Raw genomic sequence first — 23,438 nt, forward strand, 5'->3', positions numbered from 1 at the left:
TGGGAAAAACTATTATGGTAAACAACTCATGTGGGGGAAAAGGAAACAATATAGGAGATGGGAGTGCAAAGACAAATATATACAAAATATATGAACATCAAAGTTAAATATAGGTAGACTGAAACAAATAGTATAAATAAAATAAACAACAAATAAAGAGCAAAAACAATTGAAGGAGGATCGAACAGGGTGTTTTATGACATTCAAAGAAATGCCGGTTTAGGCATAAAAGAGAAAAAACCATAAACTCAAAATTTAGATTCGAACATACATCTCTTACACTGTGCAGAATAGGGAAACATGACATAGGGTAATAGACAAAGAACAGTTGAACTTGTGATGATCTGTCCCAAATATGATAATGAACAGAAGAATCTGATTTCTAAACTTTAGAAAAATAAAATGAATTGTGAATAAACAAACACTTTGAAAAGGAATTAAAATTGTTTTTTTATTATTATTATTATTATTATTATTATTATTATTATTATTATTACTATATTTGAAAGCACCTGAGTTATAAGAGAATATAATTTTGCTTACGATAAACACACACACTTAAGTATTTTATAGTCTTTGGTTGAACGCACCCTGTCACTGTAAACTGGGCTGACAATCATCTTGTCACAGTTAACATCTTCAATATTTAGTTTAATTTAACTTCCCACCGTACTGGAGAGAAAAGAAGGAGCACGTTGATCTGCCAGCCGGGGGTCTTTATCTGGAGAACTTTTCTCCTATTTTCTGCATAATGATGCCTTTAAAAATTAATGCCCCAAACAGATGTTTATAAAACTTATGCAGATTAAATATAGGCTATCAGAGATAACATTATGTATATTATATATATATAGGTAAAAAAAATATATATTACCAAAGTTTCTTTAAGGGTATTCTTTGTTATTACCACAGTCTATGATAATCAAAAGGTATGGTGCCCGGGAGATGCCTTCTTGACTGGTTCACTTAGTTTTATCGTGGCCACAACATAATAACTCCCGTGAACATAACATGTCATGGCCTCCAGATATTAATTAGTGGGAATTTCATATTAACTCGTGGGATTGTCATATATGTCGTGACCTCAAGATCATTTTGTCAAGATAACTACATCCTTATGTCGTGGCCTCTAGATGCTAGAATACTGACTATCGCACGTAATAAAGTCCAGTAGCCAAGTCATATGGTTAATATAATAATTTAATCATACATAATTTCTATAATAAATAATATAATAATTTCTTAATTCAGAACAAAATATTAATGAATAAATCTCTGGGTTGCTATGGTCACGCAGGTTTGTTTACGCATTAAACTCATGGACACAAGAAAAATATGTCGTTCCCTCAATATAGCATCTCGAGGCCATTACATAAGGAAGACGTCACCACAAATTAAAATCTCTTGGCCACAACATATTATCACATTCCCTACAAGTTATTATGTCGTGGCCAGAACAAAACGAAGTGAACAGACCATATCATCTCCCGGACACCGTACTATTTCTAATCTCACATATTATTATAGGATGGATAGTATGAACATTTGGGACACAGAGATGCTCCTCTAATCAATAGCAACCTGATGAAAAATTCCATATGCCATAAAACAGCTAATGCAATATAATGTCTCTTTTTAATATGTTTAGCATGTTAACACACTGAAATTATGGTTCACCTTGTTATTTCACTAAAGGTTTTTGAATCACTGAATGACATTAAAGTTTGTCAGTCTGTCTAAATATTACATATATTTATTTTTATTTTTATTAGTTTATTTATTTAGCCGATTTCTAGCCTATTTATATGGTGGCCGAGAGAGATCAACGTGCTGCAGCTTCAGAAAACATATGCAAATAGAAAAAGCACCAGCAAATCAAGAAAACACCTTCATGTTGCTCACAAGATTATTTGCAGATTGCAAATTGTCATCATCTAAAAAAGTTCAGTTAATAATTAGCATATATATAGATATAGATATATTTGGTTTGTGACTCTAGCTGCATCTGCAAATTATTAAGTGTTAATTAACTGTTAGTGTTTTTTCAATATTAAATACTGTACTCCCTCATTTAATTATCAGAAATCTTATAATTTAATAAACGTCTTGATGTTGGTGATTTACTTGATTTCGACTGAAAACATTTTCCTTTTATATAATAGTTTTAATAAAATAATTTTTTTATGAATGGGACTTTTACTGTAAAATTTCACCTTAACTCCATAACTCTGAGCTTTGATGGGACATTCACGTTGCGAAGCAGTTTGCAAAACAATCGCAGTAAGATGGCGCTGTCTAGCGGGGCGGATAGAGGATCCCATAGCATGGATAAGAGCATCACACTACCCCCGGATGAAATTTTCCGCAATTTAGAGAACGCCAAGAGGTTCGCTATAGATATAGGTATTATAACATGCAAACTCGTACCCTTGTTTTTTCTCAAACGTAGTAGAGTCACTTGTGGAGTTTGGACGTGTCAGAGTTTGTTGGGCAGGGCTGCGTTCAAACCTGTTAGCGCGTGCTGCTAATCTGACAGTTTGTTCAATACATTTGAGGAATAACAACACTACACAACATAATTTATGAAGACTTCGAGGCAGTAAACATCCACTGAATAATCTTCATTAGAGAAATATAGCCAAGCGGAACGAGGACAAGTTTTTTGTAGTACTGGGCTGCAAGTGCAAACATGTTTTAATAAACCTAAACAATCTGATGTAATATAACATAATAGTATTCGTATGAGAGAATGTTAAATGTGTATGAACATTGAACAAAGAAACCATTTAACTCATCTTATCTGACAGGTGGCTCTTTGACAAAACTGGCATATTACTCCACTGTCCAGCATAAAGTTGCCAAAGTCAGGTCGTTTGATCATTCAGCGAAGGTAAGCGTGCAGGTAAGACTTTCTCTTAAATGATTACACATAACATAAGGGGCCTTTTTTGAGTGTCAAAAAATCTAATGAGAAAGTCATGTACTTTACAAAAAGTAAAAAAAATATTATATATATATATATATATATATATATATATATATATATATACATATATGACACCTATTACTCTTGTTTACATTTTCAACTTCCTTTAGTGCATAATGTTGCTTTTTTCCGTGAAAAGATCTGCAAAGTTACAAAGCACAAAGTCCATCCAAAAGAGTTTCTGGGCCTGTCCCAATACCTACACTTGCAGTCTTGGCCACTTGAGAATGAATTCACAAAAAAAATGCCAATGAAGTGCCATTAAAGGAATACTCCACCCCAAAGGGAAATTTGTGTAATTAATCACTTACAGCCATGTCGTTTCAAACCCGTAAAAGCTTTTTTCGTATTCAGAGCACAATTTAAGATATTTTGGATGAAAACCTGGAAGACTGTCCCATAGACTGCCAAGTAAAATACACTGTCAAGGGCTATGGGTATGAAAAGCATCATCAGAATAGTCCATCTGCCATCAGTAGTTTGTTGTAAGCATGTTCCATTGATTAATTAAAAGTCCTACATGCGCTTGCAGTCTTCACATCCACTTGAACACCTGAGTTAAATACAGGAAATACGTCATGTAAGTATGTATTTCTCAGTGGAATATCTCTCAATAAAAAGTTAAAGAGCATAGTGGTCATTTACTGTTATAGACGACATTAATGGCATATGATGCCAGTCTATCAAGGTGTTGCTGGATGTATTGCAGTCCCTTTTTGACTGCACAGCATTCTCATGGTCATGATAATGGTAATTTTTTAATTTAAAAGCAGCGCCATAGAGGAACTGTTTTGGGTAGGGCTGCACGTTAAATCCTATATTGTCATGTGCAGTGTAGTAAAGCCGTTTATCGTGCAGCCCTAGTTTTGGGTTTAACAAAGAACGGTGATGAGTTCATAAAAAAATAGTTTGTGTAAAGAACATATAATAAAACGGTTTCATGGATGTTGCTTTATATTAAAGGTGCAATAGGTGATTGTCTTCAGAATAGTTTTTTGTTATGCTGGTTGAAAGTTTCTTCACATCTCTATAGCAATCATTAAAGGGATACTCCACCCCAAAATGAAAATTTTGTCATTAATCACTTACCCCCATGTCGTTCCAAACCCGTAAAAGCTTCGTTTATCTTTGGAACACAATTTAATTAATGACAAAATGTAAATTTTGGGGTGGAGTGTCCCTTTAAGTTAAGTGGCCTAAATGTATTTATCTGTTTTCATATATTCTGTGGAAGGCGTAGGACCAAGAAATGTACATCCGATCAAATTACTCGGTCCGAGCGTTTTTAAATGGCTTTCCTACATGCCTGTCAACATATGTAACTGCATACCTCTGCGCACCCTGTTCGCTCAGACAGGATACATCATCAGCGCATTCACGCACGCTGTGCAGACAGAGCGAGAAATTAAGACAAACATCAACAAGCTGGTCTTCCTTCCAGGTATAGATTCAAGATTCAAGATTTTTATTCGTCACATACAAAATTATATATAGCATATATAACTAGCAGTGAAATGTGAGTCTGGTCCACTCCATGGACAGTGCAATTATTAAAGAAAACAACACAGATTAAAATATACATAAATAAAGCTATGTAAGAATGAAATAAAAGTAAACAATAAAAATATAAGAATAAAATATAAAAAATGTATATTGTAGAATTAAATATAGAACGCAAAATAATGTGCATGAGTGTAAACTGTAGTCTTAAATATTAAGATGTACAGGGATGTACAATGTGCATATATGCATTTTACTGTAGTCTTAAATATTAAGATACCCAGGAATGTAGTAGTACTTTTAAAGCTTTCTCGCTGGTGAATGACGCATGATGGGCTGGAATTGGGGACCGCTGATGTAAACCTATAGTAGTAATGTTATGTCTGGTATTCTGGTCGGTGAGCATGCGTTCAGGGGGCGTGGCTTTGAACAGCGATTGCAGGGAGGGTGGGATATTCGCTTTCAGTGCTATCAGGCTAATGTTAACATTTTCCAAGATCTCCTATTGCATCTTTAAGATTCTTTGCATTAACACGAGTTAACATTTCGATTATTAAATTATTTAAATTATTTAATTGTAGATTTTTTCATGTTACTTCTTTCTAGGAAACAGAAGGCGACCCTCTTTATGAGATATCTGTACAGGAAGAGATCACTGCCCGTCTTCACTTTATCAAGTTTGAGAATGCTTACATTGAAACCTGCCTGGATTTCATTAAAGACCATCTGGTCAACACAGAAACCAAAGTCATAAAAGCAACTGGTGGAGGGGCACACAAGTTCAAGGACCTGATAGAAAAGAAGTTAAAGCTAAAGTAAGTGAAATTTTATAGCTTACTGAGAATGATATAGAAATTTTTTGAGTTCAAGGATTTGTTTTCTCTTAGAGTGGACAAAGAGGATGAAATGACTTGTCTGATCAAGGGATGCAACTTTGTTCTGAAGAATATCCCCCATGAAGCTTTTGTGTATGCCAAACATGCTGATTCTGAATTTCGGTTCCAAAATACACATCCAGACATCTTCCCCTACCTGCTTATAAATATTGGCTCTGGAGTCTCAATAGTAAAGGTATATCTGTACTTCACTGGATCTAGATGCCTCTATTGCAATGTACTCGCAAAACAAAACAAAAACCCTGAGTTTGCAGACTTTCTAAAGGGAGCACCCATGTCCTGTTTTTGAAGGTTGAAGCAGAGGACAAATTTGAGCGTATTGGTGGTAGTTCTATAGGTGGTGGCACTTTTTGGGGTCTTGGAGCTTTACTTACAAAAACTAAGGTGCGTCATTATGTGAAGTATTATTAGGAATTTCAAAATTTTAGTTTTTTTTTCTTAATTTCACTTAATTAGTTTTTTTTATCATCCCTTCTCATTTTCTGTCTTAGAGGTTTGATGAGCTTTTGCAGTTAGCATCCAAAGGACAACACACAAATGTGGATATGCTTGTTAAAGACATCTATGGAGGTGCTTACGGGTCCCTGGGTTTAACTGGAGACCTCATTGCAAGTAGCTTTGGGAAATCAGCCACCACAGACAAAGGTAAAGCAGAAGAATAAACTAAAGTGGTTTGATTGTAACATGAGGCAGTTTATCGTATGGCCTGTTTTCTCACCCAGGAAGAGTCATTTGACCCTTCACCTAGTTTGCAGTGTTATTAATGTGAAATGAAGCCAAAGGTCTTTGGTTTCACACAGGCGTACATGAGGAAAGTGTAACAGAGTTGCAGATGCTACTTTTTAAGGTCTAAAGTAACATCTGCACTGTTTTGCACTATGAATTCAAAGAATAGTTAACATGGCAGATCTCACTTACTTGGGCATTTTGTTGTATATTGCTCAGAGTTCTCCAAAGAAGACATGGCAAAGAGCCTACTGCACATGATAAGCAATGACATTGGACAGCTTGCCTGCCTCTATGCCAAACTGCACAACCTTACCAGGGTCTATTTTGGAGGATTTTTCATTCGAGGACATCCCGTTACCATGCACACCATCACCTATAGCATCAATTTCTTCACAAAGGTGCCCAACCTTTTTTTCTTGATTGTAATTTTGTAGAATACTGTATCAATAATGATTATGTGTGTGTTTGATACAATGATTAATATTTTCAAATTGCCAAATATTTATAATTTATCTTTGCCCCAGGCTAATTCTCTTTCTTCATGTATAATACAGTAATAACTTACGTTCTCAGGATATAAATATTGTTACATATTGCTGTGTTTTGTGAGCATTTTGGATAAAGGATTGTGTTTATTTGTAGGGGGAGGTCCAGGCTTTATTTCTAAGACATGAAGGATATCTTGGTGCTATTGGGGCCTTTTTGAAGGGGGCAGAAGAAGACAGTAAGCTATTGCTGTATACTAAATCAAACGGTTATTATTTGCTGCAGTGAGTTTAACCTACTTGTTTCTTTGTGTTAGATCCTAACCAGTACAGCTGGGGAGAGAACTATGCTGGCAGCTCTGGTCTCATGAGTGTATCTCCAGAGCTGAATCCTGTGCAGCGGGCTCGTAGTGGAACGGTAATTTGCACAAAAGATGAGGCCTTGAGTAAATTTGTTGTTGCAGTGTTTTTTTTCTTTTTTTGAAAGACTAGATTGTAGTTGGGGTTAAATTTTAAATGCATTATTATATTTATGGATTTGGCCAATTGAGATGCATGCTACTTATTTTTCATGAGCTATTTTATGTTCTCTGTAATGTTCTTATTTCATCTCTATTCTTTTTCTTTTCTTTTCCTCTTCTCCATTCGTCCATTCATCCATCCATCTTCTCTATCTGTACCCTAATATTTTCCCTTCAGTTTCCAGTAAGTACATTTGCATCCAGGTTTTCTTGTGGTTTTCTTTGCATGGTCTTTCCACCCCCCCTCCCCCCAAGAGTAACCTCTTTTAGTCTTTTAGCAGTTTCAAAAGGTTTTTTTTTTTTCATTATGAATGTGATGTTGCAATGGATATAATGATGCACATTACTCATGAGTGTAAATGGTGCAAATTATCTATTTGTAGATGAGAACTCACTGTCTGGTATTTTTGACAGTTGCTGCTGTGGAAATTTGTCATAAAGCTATCATTTTGATTGCACTATAAGGACCCCTTTACACAGAATGCATCGTTGTGTTCCACTGTGCTGCTTTTTGCTTGTTTTGCAATGCAAACATGCACTAAACAGACATCTTTATCTGTTGCACTGCTTGTCATTGTTTTTTCAGTGTCTCACAGATGAGTGCCACATAAAGACTGTGTGTAAAGTTAAAAGAAGTTTAGCTCTTAAAGATGTGTCTCAAGACATTGCCGCCTTGTCCATTTAGCAGCCCTGTAGTTCTGCAGTTGGATACTTTTGCATCAGTGTTAATGGCCCTGTTGGGCTATAGCCTCAAATAGGGATGCACGATATATCGGCCAGCATATCGTTATCGGCCGATAAATGTAAACATTTTTGTTGTCGTTATCGAACCGATAAGAATTTGGCCGATATCTTAGAGCCGATAAATAATGCATTATTTCCTGCAGAGACACTTCAGATGCACACTGTTCACCATGATGGTTTTTAATTACTTGAAATATCATTGGAAACACGTGCTGGGCAAGTCTGTCATATTATAATGAGATTATTAGCTACTGTAAAATAATGTAACTAAATCTTTGTTCGCCCGCGTTGTTAAGAGAAGAGCGCATCCACAACAGATCCACATGACTAGCACAGTTAAGTTGGCTTGTGCATTTACACTCTTTTGTGCAATTGTGCGTTGTATTGTTTTTATTTTATGCATATTTTTCTCAAATAGAATGCGTATAGAAAATAGAAAAAATAAAGTGCTTCAGTTTGCTGGTGATCATCTTTAGCTCAGCGCTTGCAGCTGAAACAGCATCTTACAACATTAATAACGATGATCGAGATATATATATATATATATATATATATATATATATATATATATATATATATATATATATATATATATATATATATATATAGACAAATATATAAACAAATATATAAAACATTATAATGAGAACACTGTTCTAATAAAACATTATGATTTCTTTCCGTTTGATTTCCGTGTTTCAGTTCAAGTTCACGTGTGCATTTGCTCTTTTTGTACATATGTAAGTTGTAATATTATATTTATGTTGTATAAATATCTAAATATATGAAGCGTTTCCCTATGTTATATAAGATGGCAGCACTTCAGTTTACTGGTGTTCATTCAGCTCTTCAGCTTCAGCACACGCAGCTTGAACAGCAATGCACAACATTAATAACTATAATTGGGAATGCCATAAACATAATATTAGAATGAGAATATTACCATAATAAAAAAGTTGTGAATGATTTGGGTTTATTTGCCGTGTTTCAGTGCGTTGTTAAAGGAAGAGCCAAGAGCGTCTTCACAACACATCTGACTATTCGGGTTGTAGCTCGGGTGCATTGCAATATTGGAAATAGTCTTTTTCTGTTTTAAAACCATGAAGGGGAGCCAGTGGATATCATACAAGCAACGTGCAAACTTTGTGCGAGTCAAACTTATGCCGGTGAATGTCTTTCAGTTTTTGTTCAAGTAAAAACAAAAAATTATTAAATTAATTTAATAATAAAATTAACCTAATAATAATAGCCAGAAAATAAAAGGCCTACATTACTTGGAAGTGCCACATACTCTTAATAATGATAATATTTAATGATTTTGACAATATCTCTGGCTATAGACCTTACATGATCGTCTTATTCTCAACCCCCCCCCCCCAACCCCCCCTGTATAGGATGATTATTTTTATTTTACCTTAAAATTCTATCGATTTAATTTGATTTTAAAATCACCTGCTGAAGCACACTGAAAAAAAGTGTTTCATCCAATTAAAAATTTTTAGGGTAATGATTCACATCTATATTTTTTTAACTTGAGACAATATTTTTTTATTTTTTTATTGGCTCAATTAAAAACATATAGATGTGAATCATTACCCAGATTTTTTTACATTTTGGAATAATGTATTTATATAGCATACTTTTATTTAGTCTCACTGGTAAAGTCCTTTTTTTTTTTTTTTTTAAACCAAATTTAAAAACTAAAATTCTGAATGTTGATTTAGAAACATCTTCATACATCTGAATGTGTGTTGATTGTGGTGTTTGGATTGTAGAACTATGCAGTTATTGCATTTAATTTCACATGGTTACAGTTAAACTTTTAATTTAAGGCCAGTTCTCTGTAGTTTCAACCCAATTCAAAAACAAAAGCTTAATGCTGATGTCTGTACCATCTATGTTTGTATTGAATGTAGGCTACTTACTGTGCAGTTACTGATGTTAATTTCAGATGGTTACGGTTATTGTTTTCAATAGCCAAAAGCCAATTTGGCCTATTAAATACCAAATAAACATCTTGTTTGCACACTTTCCTTCTTTCTTGGCTTGTTGCTTAAAGATTAAAAAAAAAACTAAAATTGGTATCGGAATCAGTCAGTTTGCTTGTAAGAAAATCGGTATCGGAATCGGCCAAAAATTATGATCGTGCATCCCTAAATAATATTAGTGGTAAATACAAGCTAAGGATATTTTTTGTTTGTTGTGCATGGATGAATTAGATTGTTTGCAATATTAAATGTCAGTTCAACTGATAAGAAAACTCATCCAAAAAATGTATCAGTCTCTGTTTTTATTTATTTTCTGTTATGGTCCACACTGCCAAAACTTCTTATTTCCACAAAATTAACTGAACATAGACAGAACTTTTTATTATCCCTGACACTTTGACTGTATTAATTTCACCAAACAGCTGGGCTAGGTTTATCAACAATAATCCCATCAAGTTTAGTCAGAAATCTTTTGGTATTCTTTGATGATCATCTGACCTTTTAAAGACCACATTGCAGAGACCGTACAGTCATGCAGGTTTGCATTGCACAATGTCAGGAAGTTCAGGCCCTTTTCAACGGAATGTTTCTAAACAACTTTCTGGCAACATGTCTCAACATGTACAATCAAACCATTATAGATGATTCAGAACGCAGCAGCATGACTGGTCTTAAAGGGTTAGTTCACCCAAAAATGTAAATTAGAGTTTTACTTACCCATGAAGCATCCTAGGTGTATATGACTTTCTTCTTTCAGTTGAATCCAGTCAGAGTTGTATTAAAAATTCTCCTGGCTATTCCAAGCTTTATCATTGCAGTCAGTGGGTGTTGCAGCTGAACACTCCACAAGTCGTCAAATAAAGTACGCGCATTCATAATAAAATGTGCTGCAGACGGCTCCGGGGCATGAATAAAGGCCCACTAAAGCAAATCCATGTGTTTTTTTAAGAAAAATATCAATATTTCAAATGTAATAAACATATTTTCCCTTCACTTCCATCAAGGAATCCAAGGTAATGATAACTTCTGGGTTGGCCTACAAAAATGTAACACTTCAGCATATAAGAAAATAATTTCTATAGGAAAGAATGAATATTTATATCCTGGGTGAAGCTTTAAGTTAGGTGTGTATGCTGGTTTTATTTTTTTTTACCTTTTCTTTGTATATTCCAATGTCTGCTGTGGAGTTATAGCCTTTCCTGTGTCAGTGATTGTACAAATTGCCATTGAATGCATTGTGAGTACGTACTTCTCTTTTTTCATTGTCTCCAGTTTGACATGTTGGAGATGGACCGTCTGGAAAGGCAGCTAGTCAACCTCCCCTTGCTGCAGGATCCAACCTCTTATATTCCAGACACTGTGGACCTGACTGAGGATGTATTGGCTCGGGAGTACTGGCTCTACTGCTTTGAGGAGGCATTGGATGGGGTAAGTCCTCCAGGCTTTGTATATTTGTCTTTCATTTTGCGACTTTGATTATTAACTTGCTATGCTAAACTTTTAGAAAATAAATATGTAATCTCACAACTCCGCATAAAGGGCGGTCAACTTTGTGGCTAAAGAAGCGTTGACACTGTACTTTTCGTCCATTGACGTAATTGCAAATGCATCAGACTGGAAATGCAAAAACTATGCGAAAAGTTTTGTTTTTTGCTGCATTCCAAAGTACATGCTTGGTGAAATCTCACCTGCGAATTCACATCAGATGAAACCATGTGACCAACAGCAGATCGATACGTCATAGCATAACTTTGTAGCTGAATTAAAACAACATAAATTAAAAACTGCAGCACTGTAAGAAATTGTATGTTTTTACATTTTAGATCTATTATTTTGTGTGTTGTGTTGAATTAAAGTTGTTAAAAAAACGCTGCAGAGGATAATGTCATATAACGACTGAAGCAGCATTCAAGGAAATTTTGCATGCTCAAAGTCTAATGTTATCATGGCTTTATTCTTAGCAACAACCACCCAATGTGAGTTGAATTTCTGTTAAAATGTAGAAACAAGACAGAAATAACTTTCTGGTCAGGTATATGTTGATATGTAGGTGTTTTGGTGTCAATAACCTGGTAAATTTGTAAAAGTAGTTATTACTTTAAAGGGACACTAAGTAGGAATTACTCCCATCTAGTGGTGAAATTGTATTTTGCATTCAAACTAATTTTGCTCTCCAGCACCTCGCTTTTTCAAATGCGCGTTGCATCTACGGTAGGCGATATGTACCAAAAAGCTTTGACAGGATGTCTTCTAATAACACTTCGTCGAGTTTTCCTTCAGGTGAACAGGTGTGTTATTTCAAACAAACTGCAACATGACAACTAACAAACGAATGTTACAGTATGAATTACTGACTGTGGAAAACATGAAATATTGTAATTAGTAGTTATGTCTAATTTATTCGTTATATTTTCTGAATTATATGCATTGTTAGATAAAAAAAAATATTATAATATAGATTGTAACACTGACTTACCTGTCGAGAAGAAAACAGGCCACTTCAGCGTCTCTTTTGAAATCTTTATCCAGCATTAGCTCTTTCCACCTAGAAAAAGCTTCCCCGACATTAACTCTTGTTTTCTGTAATCTACGGTCATGTTTCCTTTTACGTTCTATTTTTGACTGTTTTGGCGACTATGTTTTCTTCTCCTGTGGCGCGGCATATGTATGGTCCATAATAAGAATGCAATCCAGACTTTTAAACTTGCCGGTGCAGTTTCAAGCGCCTCTCACTGCTCTGCACCTGCGTTTCTGGCTCTGACCAAAAACGCGTTGTGGAAACGCGTTGGCTTAGTACTTTTTGTCCCTCTCTACTATTATAGTTTTGCAAGATGGCGGAACTACATGGAAGCCTCCGTCGACCTACCCGTCCCATGTATATAAAGATAATAAATTCTTCATTTACAAGGATTAGTTTAAACATTGGCATAGGTAATTGTACACCATTGAGGGCATATTTATGAATAAAAATATTGATTTTAGATAATAAAATACCTAAAAAGTTACTTATTGTCCCTTTAAAGCTGCAGTCCGATTTATAAAAATTTATATTTTGCAAAATCAAAATTTGAGCAAGTACATAACCAGCCAGTGTTCAAAACTGTTGCCTTACTTTAGCCCGACTCACAGTGGTGTGCTTATAATAATGTTTTGTAATTTGTGTGGTACTGGTATTAGCTTGCGGAAATTTGTGCAGATTTACGATTTAAATAGATTTTTCTCCCCCCTACTTAAAATCAATATTCACATGACAAAGAAACTGTTCAAAACAAGTTTTAATATAATTCTTTATCATTTACCAGTCAAATTTATAACTGAGACAAGATGATAAAAAAAAAAAAAAAAGCAGTATTACGTTAATGCTGGAAAGAGCTTAAGACTTTATATATATATATATATATATATATATATATATATATATATATATATATATATATATTAGGGGTGTAACGATACGCGTATTCGTATTGAACCGTTCGGTACGACGCTTTCGGTTCGGTACGCGGTACGCATTATGTATACCGAACGGTTCGTTGGAGTAATTAATTATATTTGAAAAAAAAAAAAAAGAGAGAGAAAGAAATATAATGATATGCGTTCAACAAGGTAGCCCAATAACCCAAACAACGTAACAGGCAACGCCCCTGACACTCCCGAAGAAGAAAAAAACACCATCTTATATGTTTATGTTAGGCTACTCAGCAGGCGCTCGCTCACTCAGTACACGCTGAAGGCTCGTTGCAAAATAGCCAATGCGTTTAACAGACTAGAAATGAGAAGATCCTCCAATAACCAACAGGTCTGGTGTTTGGGTGCACTTTGGATTCCCTTTAAGCTATAATGGTGATGGCAAGAGAGTGGTGGATAAAAAAACAACGGTATGTCGCATCTGCAACATGACAGGGTACACCAGCGGGATTACAAAAAAAAAAAAAAAAAAAACCAGCGGGAATATCTGGGATATATGCGTCAGTACTATCTGGGAAAAGACGAAAAAAAGGAGAAACATGCACGCAGCAAACTATCCCTGCAGCATTTAGACACTATAGCTTACAGGGAATCCAACCCAAACACCAGACCTGTTGGTTATTTTAGGATCTTATATTTCTGGTCTGTTAAATGCATTAGACATTTTGCAACGAGGCTTCAGCGCGTGCTGAGTGAGCGAGCGCCTTAGGGGCCATTCACATATCTCTCCTAAAAACGCATGGAAAACGCTAAGCGCGTCTTTCTCCTCCTTTCCAAAGCGCTCGGGCAGAAGCGCTCATGAGGCGTCTGTCTTTGCTAAGCAACAATGACGTGCTCTCTCCATGAGACGCGGAAATTTCAGCGAAGGATAAATGGATTTGCAGCTCTAAAAATCGCTTGCAGTAGCTCTGCTACTGAATTTATTTCAAAATTGCAATCCATATACAACTATGATCAGCTGTTCCTTCATCTTGGCTGAGCTCTCAACGTTGTTACGGGAAAGGATGAAGCTGATTGGTTGGTTCTTGTCACATGACCCGCGGTGCGCTTGCGGCATTCTGAAAAGTTGAGATGTTTTTACATTTTGCTGTATCTAAAACGTATCGAACCGAACCGAACCGAACCGTGACATCAGTGTATCGTATCGAACCGAACCGTGAATTTTGTGAACCGTTACACCCCTAATATATATATATATATATATATATATATATATATATATACACCAGCCCATCATACATCTAACCATCCAAGTGCACACTCTGCGTTAAGAGCTGTTAAGATTAAAAGTGGCAGTCTATAGTCTATATTTCCATCTTGTAATGCCACTGGTTTAGGTTATTTATTTATTATAATTATTTTAAATTTATCTATCGATGTCTACACTGGACGCGAGAATTGTTGTGGCGCACCCATGCCATGAGTATTAAGGGTGGAAGAGAGCACTGTTCATTAACTGTTCATTCAGTAAGCAATCGTTCTGTGTAGTTAGAAGTTAAGGTTAGAAGTGTCAGGTTTGCAGTACATTAGATCCATTCTGGTATTGTTAAATGTCAATGCTTCTATTCTAAGATTTTTCCACAACAAAACTTAGAGAAATAAAAAAATCATGAATGTTCATGAACTCGTTTTGTTTTTCAACAGGTGGTGAAGCGAGCCATAGCTAGCCAGAAAGACCAACCAAAAGCTGTGGAAAGAGCAGAGAAGTTTCGCCAGAAATATCGTCATAAACTCCAGACTCTTCGGCACCAGCCTTTGTAAGAGCTACCATGAACCTTCAGTCTTAAGGATTCATTCTTCAGCTTGGACTGATATATCTGTTGCTTAATATTCATCAGGATCTTAGTAGATATTAGGATGTTTTATGAGTTAGTCAGTCTTGTAGTGTGTGTGCTTGAGTGTTGCTGTATGAGGGTTTCTCTCTTCTAATGGAGCTTGCTTCTCCTCTTACCTCTAGTGCTTATGGATCCCTCACCGTCAGAAGTCTTTTAGACACAAGAGAACACTGTTTAAACGAGTTCAACTTTCCTGACCCCTACTCTAAGGTTTACAATGAACCTTGAATCATCCTTCATCATCAGTTCATCAGTTCCCCATAGTCTGATATTAAAAACTTAAAAAAAAAAAAAAAAAAAAATATATATATATATATATATATATATATTTTATTTTTTTAATTAGATTGTTTTAGATTCTATCTCTATGCATCTGTGTGTCTCCATCTGAATCTCTGTTTGTCTGCAGATTAAGCAGAAGGAGAATGACATGGCCCTGAAATACTATCTGAAAGTAGTGAAGTCTGTAGAGGAGCTGAGCTGGGAACAGAGACAGTTCACTTTGGTCAAAGGCCTCCTGGCTGGCAACGTTTTTGACTGGGGAGCCAAAGCCGTGTCAGAGTGAGTGTATGCTATACTTTTATAATCATTTTTTGTTTTCCACACACATTGGGTTTATTCTCACCTTTAATTGTTCTTTTAGCGTGCTTGAATCAGATCCAGAGTTTGGGTTTGAACAAGCAAAACTGCAATTACAAGGTATGAAAACTTATTTTAAACTATTAAAAATAATATAATACAAATAATAATTAGTGCTGTCAAATGATTAATCGTGATTCATTGCATCCAAAATAAAAGTTTTTACAGATTACATTCATGTATTTATTATGTATATATAAATACATACACATACAGTATTTATTTCATAATTATTTACATATATTTACATAATAAATATATTTAAAATATAAACGTAACTTTCTTCTTAAATATATACATGCATGTGTGTGCATTTTTATTTACACATAATAAATACACACAGTACACATATATTATGTAAACAATTTTTTATTTGGATGCGATCAATGGTTTGACAGCACTATAATATATTATTTGTTCTATCTATATTTCTATCTATATCTAATCTGTATACATTTCTTATTACCAGAGAGGCCATGGCTTGTGGATGCCTACAACCAGTGGATTGAGAGACTGAAGGTCAGATCTTAATTCGACTGTCTTTAACAGGCCTCTCAAGTGCTATATTGAACTTCATAGTAAGCTGCATTCATGCACTCTGTCCTAACCAGGTGTGATATAATATCTCTTCAATTTTAACCCTAAAAAAGGCCAAGCCCATAAAGAGACATTAGAAAATGAATTTTTGCATCTTATTAGGACACAAGTTTATGATTAAAAAAAATAAAATAAAAAAGTAACATTTATTTTTTTATTAACATTTTTGAATACGTCGTCCCTTTGAGGGTATAAATTGATTGAAAACAGAATGCTTGTTTGGCATCGCACGCTGGACACTACCACATTATAGCAACATTTTATTCTCATAACTTACAGTAAACATTTGTTGTAATATTGTGTAAAACAATTACAGTGTCTATTTATAAATATAGTTTATGTACATTTATAAATATAGCTACTGTATCACATTTAGTATGCAAATTTCAAGGGCTTATAAATTATTAACATGATCAAAGCTTTGATGATAAAGCTGTACACAATATTAAACAAAAACACATGTGCAAACTATATATATTTTGTGCATATATTTTGATGATAACAATAATAATACCTAAATAATGTGTTAAAATAAAAATGATACTTCTGACAGACTTTTTCAGTTTTGCTGTATGAGAAAGGGAGAGTGAAAAAACAGGATTCATTTTATTTATCTATTTTAAAAATGTACTTTTAATTGTAGATATAGAGGAATTATGGAGGAATTAAAAACAAAACATCAGATATCTGCATTAATTTATGCCAAAACTAAAAGTTCCAAAAATCCAGTTCACTAAAAGGTAATCAGTAAAACCAATGTCATTATGTTTCTACTTGACCTTCAATATTTGAACGATGGTAAGGGTAAATTTTTGTGGACAAATGTTTTGTCCTAGTTCTTTTAGGTGCACATAAGTGTATTATATTAGTCATTATTAGTAAATATACCAGTTGTATGGGTTGAATATTTTTTTCTTATGACTCTGTTATGTTTTTATAGATATTGATAATGTGCTGCTTTGCAGTATATTTATTTACTTATGTTAACAAAACAATTTGCTTGTTGAAAACTGGGTAGGACACAGTGACAGACAATGTGGAGTAACTTTTTATACTTACATGTTGCATCAATGTCTACCCCGGCCTGTTTTTAAACATTACAGAAAACATATATTTTGCATCTGTTTCAGGATATTGTGCATACCAAGAATTTAACATTTTTGTCTGAAAGCATGTTAATCTACAAAGTCTTCCTGGTCCTGATTGTGTGTACCTACTGGTTTTCTTTTACAGGGTCCTCCTCATAAATGTGCATTATTTTTCGTAGATAATAGTGGAATAGACATTATTCTTGGGGTTTTCCCTTTCATTAGAGAACTTCTCATCAGAGGCACAGAGGTAAGTCAACAACAATTCACAATTATTAAAAAACCTAATTATTAAATCTTTTATTGTGTGTTCTCACATTTTTAGTTACATATGCAATTATGCTGGCTTTTAGGTTGTTCTTGCCAGTAACTCAGGCCCTGCCCTCAATGACGTCACTAACAGTGAGCTGCAGATCCTAACGGAGAGAATAGCTGCCATGGACCCTGTCATTCAGTGAGTACTCATCCTCTTTACCAGGGTTGAAATTAAATTGTGTAGTCTCTAGGGGTTAGGAATCGAAAATCAATTCCAATTACAGAATTGGATTCTTCAGGTCAGGAATCTGACCATTGTTGTAAAATTAAACTTTCAGTTCCACCTATCAATTCATGTGTGCACATCTTTTTTTTCTAAGTGGTGGAAAATTATTTTTCTTTGAATAATTAGTTCGAGATTAATTCAAAAACTGATTTATACAGTAATCATTAAATCATTTTATTCATAAATTGATACATTTTTCTATTTTTTCTTCAGAATTGTGAGAGAACTACAACCTTCATAAAAAAAAGTCTCTCAATTTATCCAGAAGCGTGCCGTTCTATTTTGCACACAAACAGATCTCAATTTAATCCAGTTTTTATGTAGCCGGCTGATTTCAGTTCATGGTATTCAGCAGCAATTAAATGTTTTGCGAAAAGAGGCGCATAATAAATATTTGATATCTAAATGTTTGACTTTTTTTCTTTCCTTTTTTTTTTTACCACATTGGAATCAAAATCAATAAGCAGAATTGTATTTGGAATCGATAAAATTCAAACAATACCCAACCCCTAGTCTTGCATAGCCAGACCTTGAGACTGAAGGTCTGGAATTCATGGCAGCTTTCATTAGCTGCATTTCCACTATCGGGCCAGTGCGAGCCAGGGCTTCAAACGGGCCGGGCGGGTCTAATAGCCTCGGGCCAGTAGCACCAAAGCCAGAATAGAGCAGGCTTTCCACTGTCGAGCCAGAAGCTCTGCTGCGCTTCACTAAAACCTGCCCTTTACACGCCTCTCAGGTAGAGGCGCACGATATGTATCGTCTGATAATTAATGTGCATCTCGTCAGTAAAGCCGGTTATCTAATCAGTGGTAAATTCCATCAGGTGCGTGATTACGCTTAGAACAGCTATTACTACACGGAGCCATTGTTAACTGACAAGCTGCGCAAATCCATGTTCATTATAAGCGTTCATTCTCATTCTCACCTATGTAGAATTTAAATATGAGTATAGATGATGTCACATGAAAACAGCAGCCTTTGTGCACATGTATGGAATGATATTCTGGACCATTTTCAAAAGGCATCGCAAATTGTATTTTCACTTGTTTCAATTGTGTTTTCCATACATGGACGCAAAAAATGTGACCATACTGTAATCCAAATGCAATTGCAAATCTTGATGAAGCTGCAAATAATTTAATATTAGTCAACTTTAATGATACGTTTTACGATAGAAAATGTATCCAGCTGTATCCAGTGATGCAAACTACTCAATTTCTTTTTCTCCATTATGGTCATTTTGAGAGGGAGAGGGAGAAGGAAAAGGAGAGAGAGAGATATGTGTAAATGGTATGCGTCTGTCTCTCTCTTTACAAACAATGAAGTAGGGCTGTGTATTGCCAAGAATCTGGAGATACGATACATGTCACGATACAGGGTTGCAATACGATATATTGCGGTACACTGTGATACTGCAAGCAAGAGGATGTATTGGGGTATTTCTTATTTTAGGAATAGTATAAATTGTAAGTAAAGCTGTCATTAAGAACACCACCATATGCAAACCTTAGCAATAAATAAATAAAAATTGTTTAACCAGAACAGAGTGGGATCTGCATTTACAATAACAAGTCCCTGTAACATTCAACGTTATTGAACAACTTTTTGTGCAGTAAGGGGGAAAAATTTATATTGCTTGCAGGATCCTTTTAGCCTGGTAATACCAGACTCTGCTACTTCACTTTGCTTCGTAGACAGAGTCTGGAATGGCATAATAGAGAAGTGTTTTCTCTCTCGCTAGGGGGCGCTTGTCTGAAGTTTAAAATCATTGGTTACCCGTAAGCCAATCAGATACGTTTAGTTATGACGTATGTTATTCGCCTGTACAGCCACATCGAAGCACACACATCATGCATCGAACTCAAATCTATGATTGAACTTCCACTGTAAACCTGTTGTAAACACATGATGATGCGAGCGAAATACCGAAGTGAACATGGCTGTAAATGACTTTTGCAGTTTGAAAAAGAGTTGAATGTTCTCCATAACAGAGCGAATTGCATCCCGTGTCTCGTTTCCCATTTCTGCGGTGGTTTCGGTTTTCGATTTCTCTAACCTACAATGTAAAACTCGGCGCTTAGCATCTACGTCCCGGCTCTCAGCCCGCCCTCTGTTCGTTGATTGGCCCGGCTGTTTCCAGACCGGTGGCAAACAGAAAGCTCTGATGCTGTTTCAGACTGAGTACAGAAGCGAAATTAAATTGAGCGGAAGTAGGAAGTCTGACGTAGTTTGGCTAGGATCCTTTAGTTAAATGTATAATACATATAAAATATATTTTATAAAAAGAACAAATATAGTTTTAGACCCGGCTTAAATGGTTCACAGTTTAAGTTTACAATTGTGACATACTATGTCATAAGAACCTTTCCACTTTCACAAGTTTTACAGTTTATATTTATGTTCTGCGTGGAATCGCCGAAACCGCGACGCGAGCGCCACACCAAAACGCCCCCAAAATGAAAGAAAGCTGCAACCGTGGGGCATCCCTCCCATCTATGGCTGCGCCCCGCGGCAGCCTCTACACACGGGTTGTGAAGAGTGGTGGAACCAAAGCGGAACCAGCGCCACAGTTCCGCATTGGATGTTAGCACAAAAGCCCAAATGACTGCACACTTCAGTTTTGTACAATGACACATTAACTGGACCAAATCTTTCTACTTCCATTACTTGCAGCGAACTACATTAAAGCTAACATTAGTGGCGTGCTAGTATTTCCTGTCACTCAGGATTTGTTCAGAGATGAAGACTGCCATCTAGTGGTCCAGAAATAAACTCTAAACAAAACAACTGGCATGAATCTTTTTATTTATTTATTTTAAATATTGATATTACGTTTTTGAGAATCGATACAGTATCGCCAAACAAAATATCGCGATACTCACGTGTATCAATATTTTCTTAGAACCCTACAATGAAGCTAAGTTGAGTTAGAAAATGAAATCACATAATTAAAAATTGTGTTCGAACTGTATAAATACAGAATGCATAAGAAAACCTGAAAATTTTTAAATGGCACATCATTTAAAAAAGGTTGCCGACTCCTGCAATAGAATGCTGTGTATCAAATATGATACAGTAGGCTTTAAAGGGTTAAAGCTTTTAAAGAGGTTTCTTTGAAAAATAAATGCTGTGAACCAATACACAATTCTATGTTCTCTTTTTCAGCACTGCACTCAAAGAGGACAGACTTGCTTTGGTGCAGAATGGTTCTAGTTCTCCTTGTTTAGACTTGAGGTATAATGTTTTTCATCCTTATTTGTATTTTCATTTACTGGAGTGAAACAGAGAGCCAATGTAATGCGAGTTCCCTCTGCTTTAAACCATGGTCTCCCTCTTTGTTTTTCATTCTTCAGTCGCTTGGACAAAGTCCTGGCCACAGTCGTTAGGGAGCGTGGCACAGATCTGGTGATCATTGAAGGAATGGGTCGGGCCATCCACACCAACTACTACGCCATGCTCAGCTGCGAAAGCCTTAAACTAGCCGTCATAAAGAACTCCTGGCTGGCCGAGCGTCTTGGAGGCAAGATCTTCAGTGTAGTCTTCAAATACGAGGTCCCTTCCAACATCAGGGAAATCAAGAGCTAAAATGGCTAGTGCTGAAAGAAAATAGCATTAGCAAGGGTCCTTAGTGCTTTTTCCTGAGATTGACATAATGATTGTATTTGGGGTTTTCTTTTGCTATTGCTTCATTTTCTTTTTTTGTTTTTAATCAATAAGGGGCAGTCATGTGTGCCTGCTCTGAAATTGAATGTGCACGTCTGATGTAGCCTCTCTCACAACAATTGGATGACAACTGTAGGGCCTTTTTGTTTTGATGAGCTTGAATTTTATTGTTCTCAGGCCAGATTTGGTTGCTGATGGATACTCTGTTGCATTCAGGATGGATTGCAATGACAAATATAACATGTATGAACAGTTTTCAAATTGAATTAGTCCTAGTAATGAGGTCTTATACTTTTCCCGTGCTGGATTTAACAGTATATTTAAATGTATAAATGTCTGTTTATTAAATGTTTTTTTTCCTTTGAAACATTGAAAACATAGCAGATTTTTTTTTCTCATTTAGTCTTTTTAAAAGAGCATTTTTGTGTATCTCCATTTTTTGATAAAAGATTAATTTTTGCTTTCAAATTAAGCTGGTTTGTTTCTAATTTCATTCACTGCGTTTGTTACTGCCATACTGAATCATATCTCATCCAGCTGGCATTGTCTTTTAATGACTAGCACCTCTGTTCCCATGACAACATTTCTTAGTGACAATGATTTTGTGTTCTTTTAACACATTATCAATGGCGACCCAAAAGAAGTGAATAACAGCTTCTTGAACAAAGTAGAATACTTATCCTTTGAGTAAGAGTTTATGGGTTATAGTTTTAGTTCTTTGTTTTTTTTTGTATGGCCACTGTTCAGATGTCACAAAAGAGGTGTAATTTCTGGGACATACTCTAATATAAAGAGACAAAAGGCAGTTTTTATAATGGGTTATGCAGCCTTTAACACTAGATGTCAGTATTGTATTATAATTAGTCCAAAACAGTTACCTTTCTTGCTAAAGGCAGATTTTATTGTGATATATATATATATTTAAATATATATAATTACTTTCTGCCATCTGTGGAAATCTTTGTAATCTAAAACCCATTTCAGTGTTCTACAGCACAGCATTGCCTCACTATCACAGCTCTTTCCGATTGAGAAGCGTGACAATTTGTGAGTGTTTCCGTGAATAAGAAAAAATCTCAAATGTTTGAGACAATGTATAAAACAGTGATTAGTTTTGGAGAACTGAACTTTAAGGCACAGTATTTCAGGGCTCTCTTATAGAGTAAGAAGCACGTTAATTGCTTTTTTTTTCTCATTCTGATTGATTGGTTGATTCTCTCCATGTATCTTGTGTGTTTGTATTGCGTGCATGTGTTTGTGTGGTCCAAAAAAAAAAAAAAAATGTTCATACAGATTGACAGGATATGTATTTTCAGTATTTTAAACAGTGTATACAACATCATTCTGACTAAAGGTTTTAGTAATGGTTTAGAATATTTACCTGCAGGAGTCATTCATTTGGGCGGTAGATTTGAAATATGCTTATCACAGAGAAACCAAGGATCTCTCTCAGACTAAAGCTGATTGTACAGTCCTCATTTATTATTTGGCCAAACGTACTTTACTAATGCATTAACTCTGTGAAATTTTGTAAAATCAGTTGTACATATAACGTAAACTTGTACATAGAAAGTACTGTTTATTTGCATATCTTGATGCATTCTCGAGATTTTAGGGGAAAAACATATGCTCACTTGACAATCATATATAATTATATGTCAAATATATTTTACAATGTCTTCAATCAGCTCGTATGTCTTTTATTTCTTCATTTGTATTACTTTTACAAAATGACCAAGGACTTGGCAGAGCATTGGT

The 23,438-nt window shown here is 35.3% G+C and overlaps 1 protein-coding gene across 2 annotated transcripts; it reads left to right on the top strand.

Moving 5' to 3' along the window:
* The first annotated feature begins 2,235 nt into the window (after positions 1-2,235).
* Positions 2,236-23,364, top strand: LOC127967983 (4'-phosphopantetheine phosphatase-like). 2 transcript variants are annotated; one of them, XM_052568762.1, is made up of 19 exons: positions 2,236-2,403; positions 2,808-2,902; positions 5,093-5,301; positions 5,374-5,557; positions 5,674-5,766; positions 5,874-6,027; positions 6,328-6,509; positions 6,754-6,835; positions 6,914-7,014; positions 11,122-11,277; positions 14,962-15,074; positions 15,275-15,362; positions 15,562-15,713; positions 15,796-15,851; positions 16,261-16,310; positions 17,622-17,726; positions 17,830-17,930; positions 21,183-21,251; positions 21,371-23,364. In XM_052568762.1, exons 1-19 carry the CDS (start codon positions 2,286-2,288, stop codon positions 21,600-21,602), a joined length of 2,340 nt encoding a protein of 779 aa, XP_052424722.1. In that variant the 5' UTR covers positions 2,236-2,285; the 3' UTR covers positions 21,603-23,364. The 2 variants fall into 2 exon arrangements, with proteins under 2 accessions (XP_052424722.1, XP_052424723.1); XM_052568763.1 differs by having other exon boundaries at positions 2,808-2,890.
* Positions 23,365-23,438: the final 74 nt, after the last annotated feature.

Source organism: Carassius gibelio, chromosome B11, assembly GCF_023724105.1.
Source record: "Carassius gibelio isolate Cgi1373 ecotype wild population from Czech Republic chromosome B11, carGib1.2-hapl.c, whole genome shotgun sequence".
NCBI classification, from domain to species: Eukaryota; Metazoa; Chordata; class Actinopteri; order Cypriniformes; family Cyprinidae; genus Carassius; species Carassius gibelio.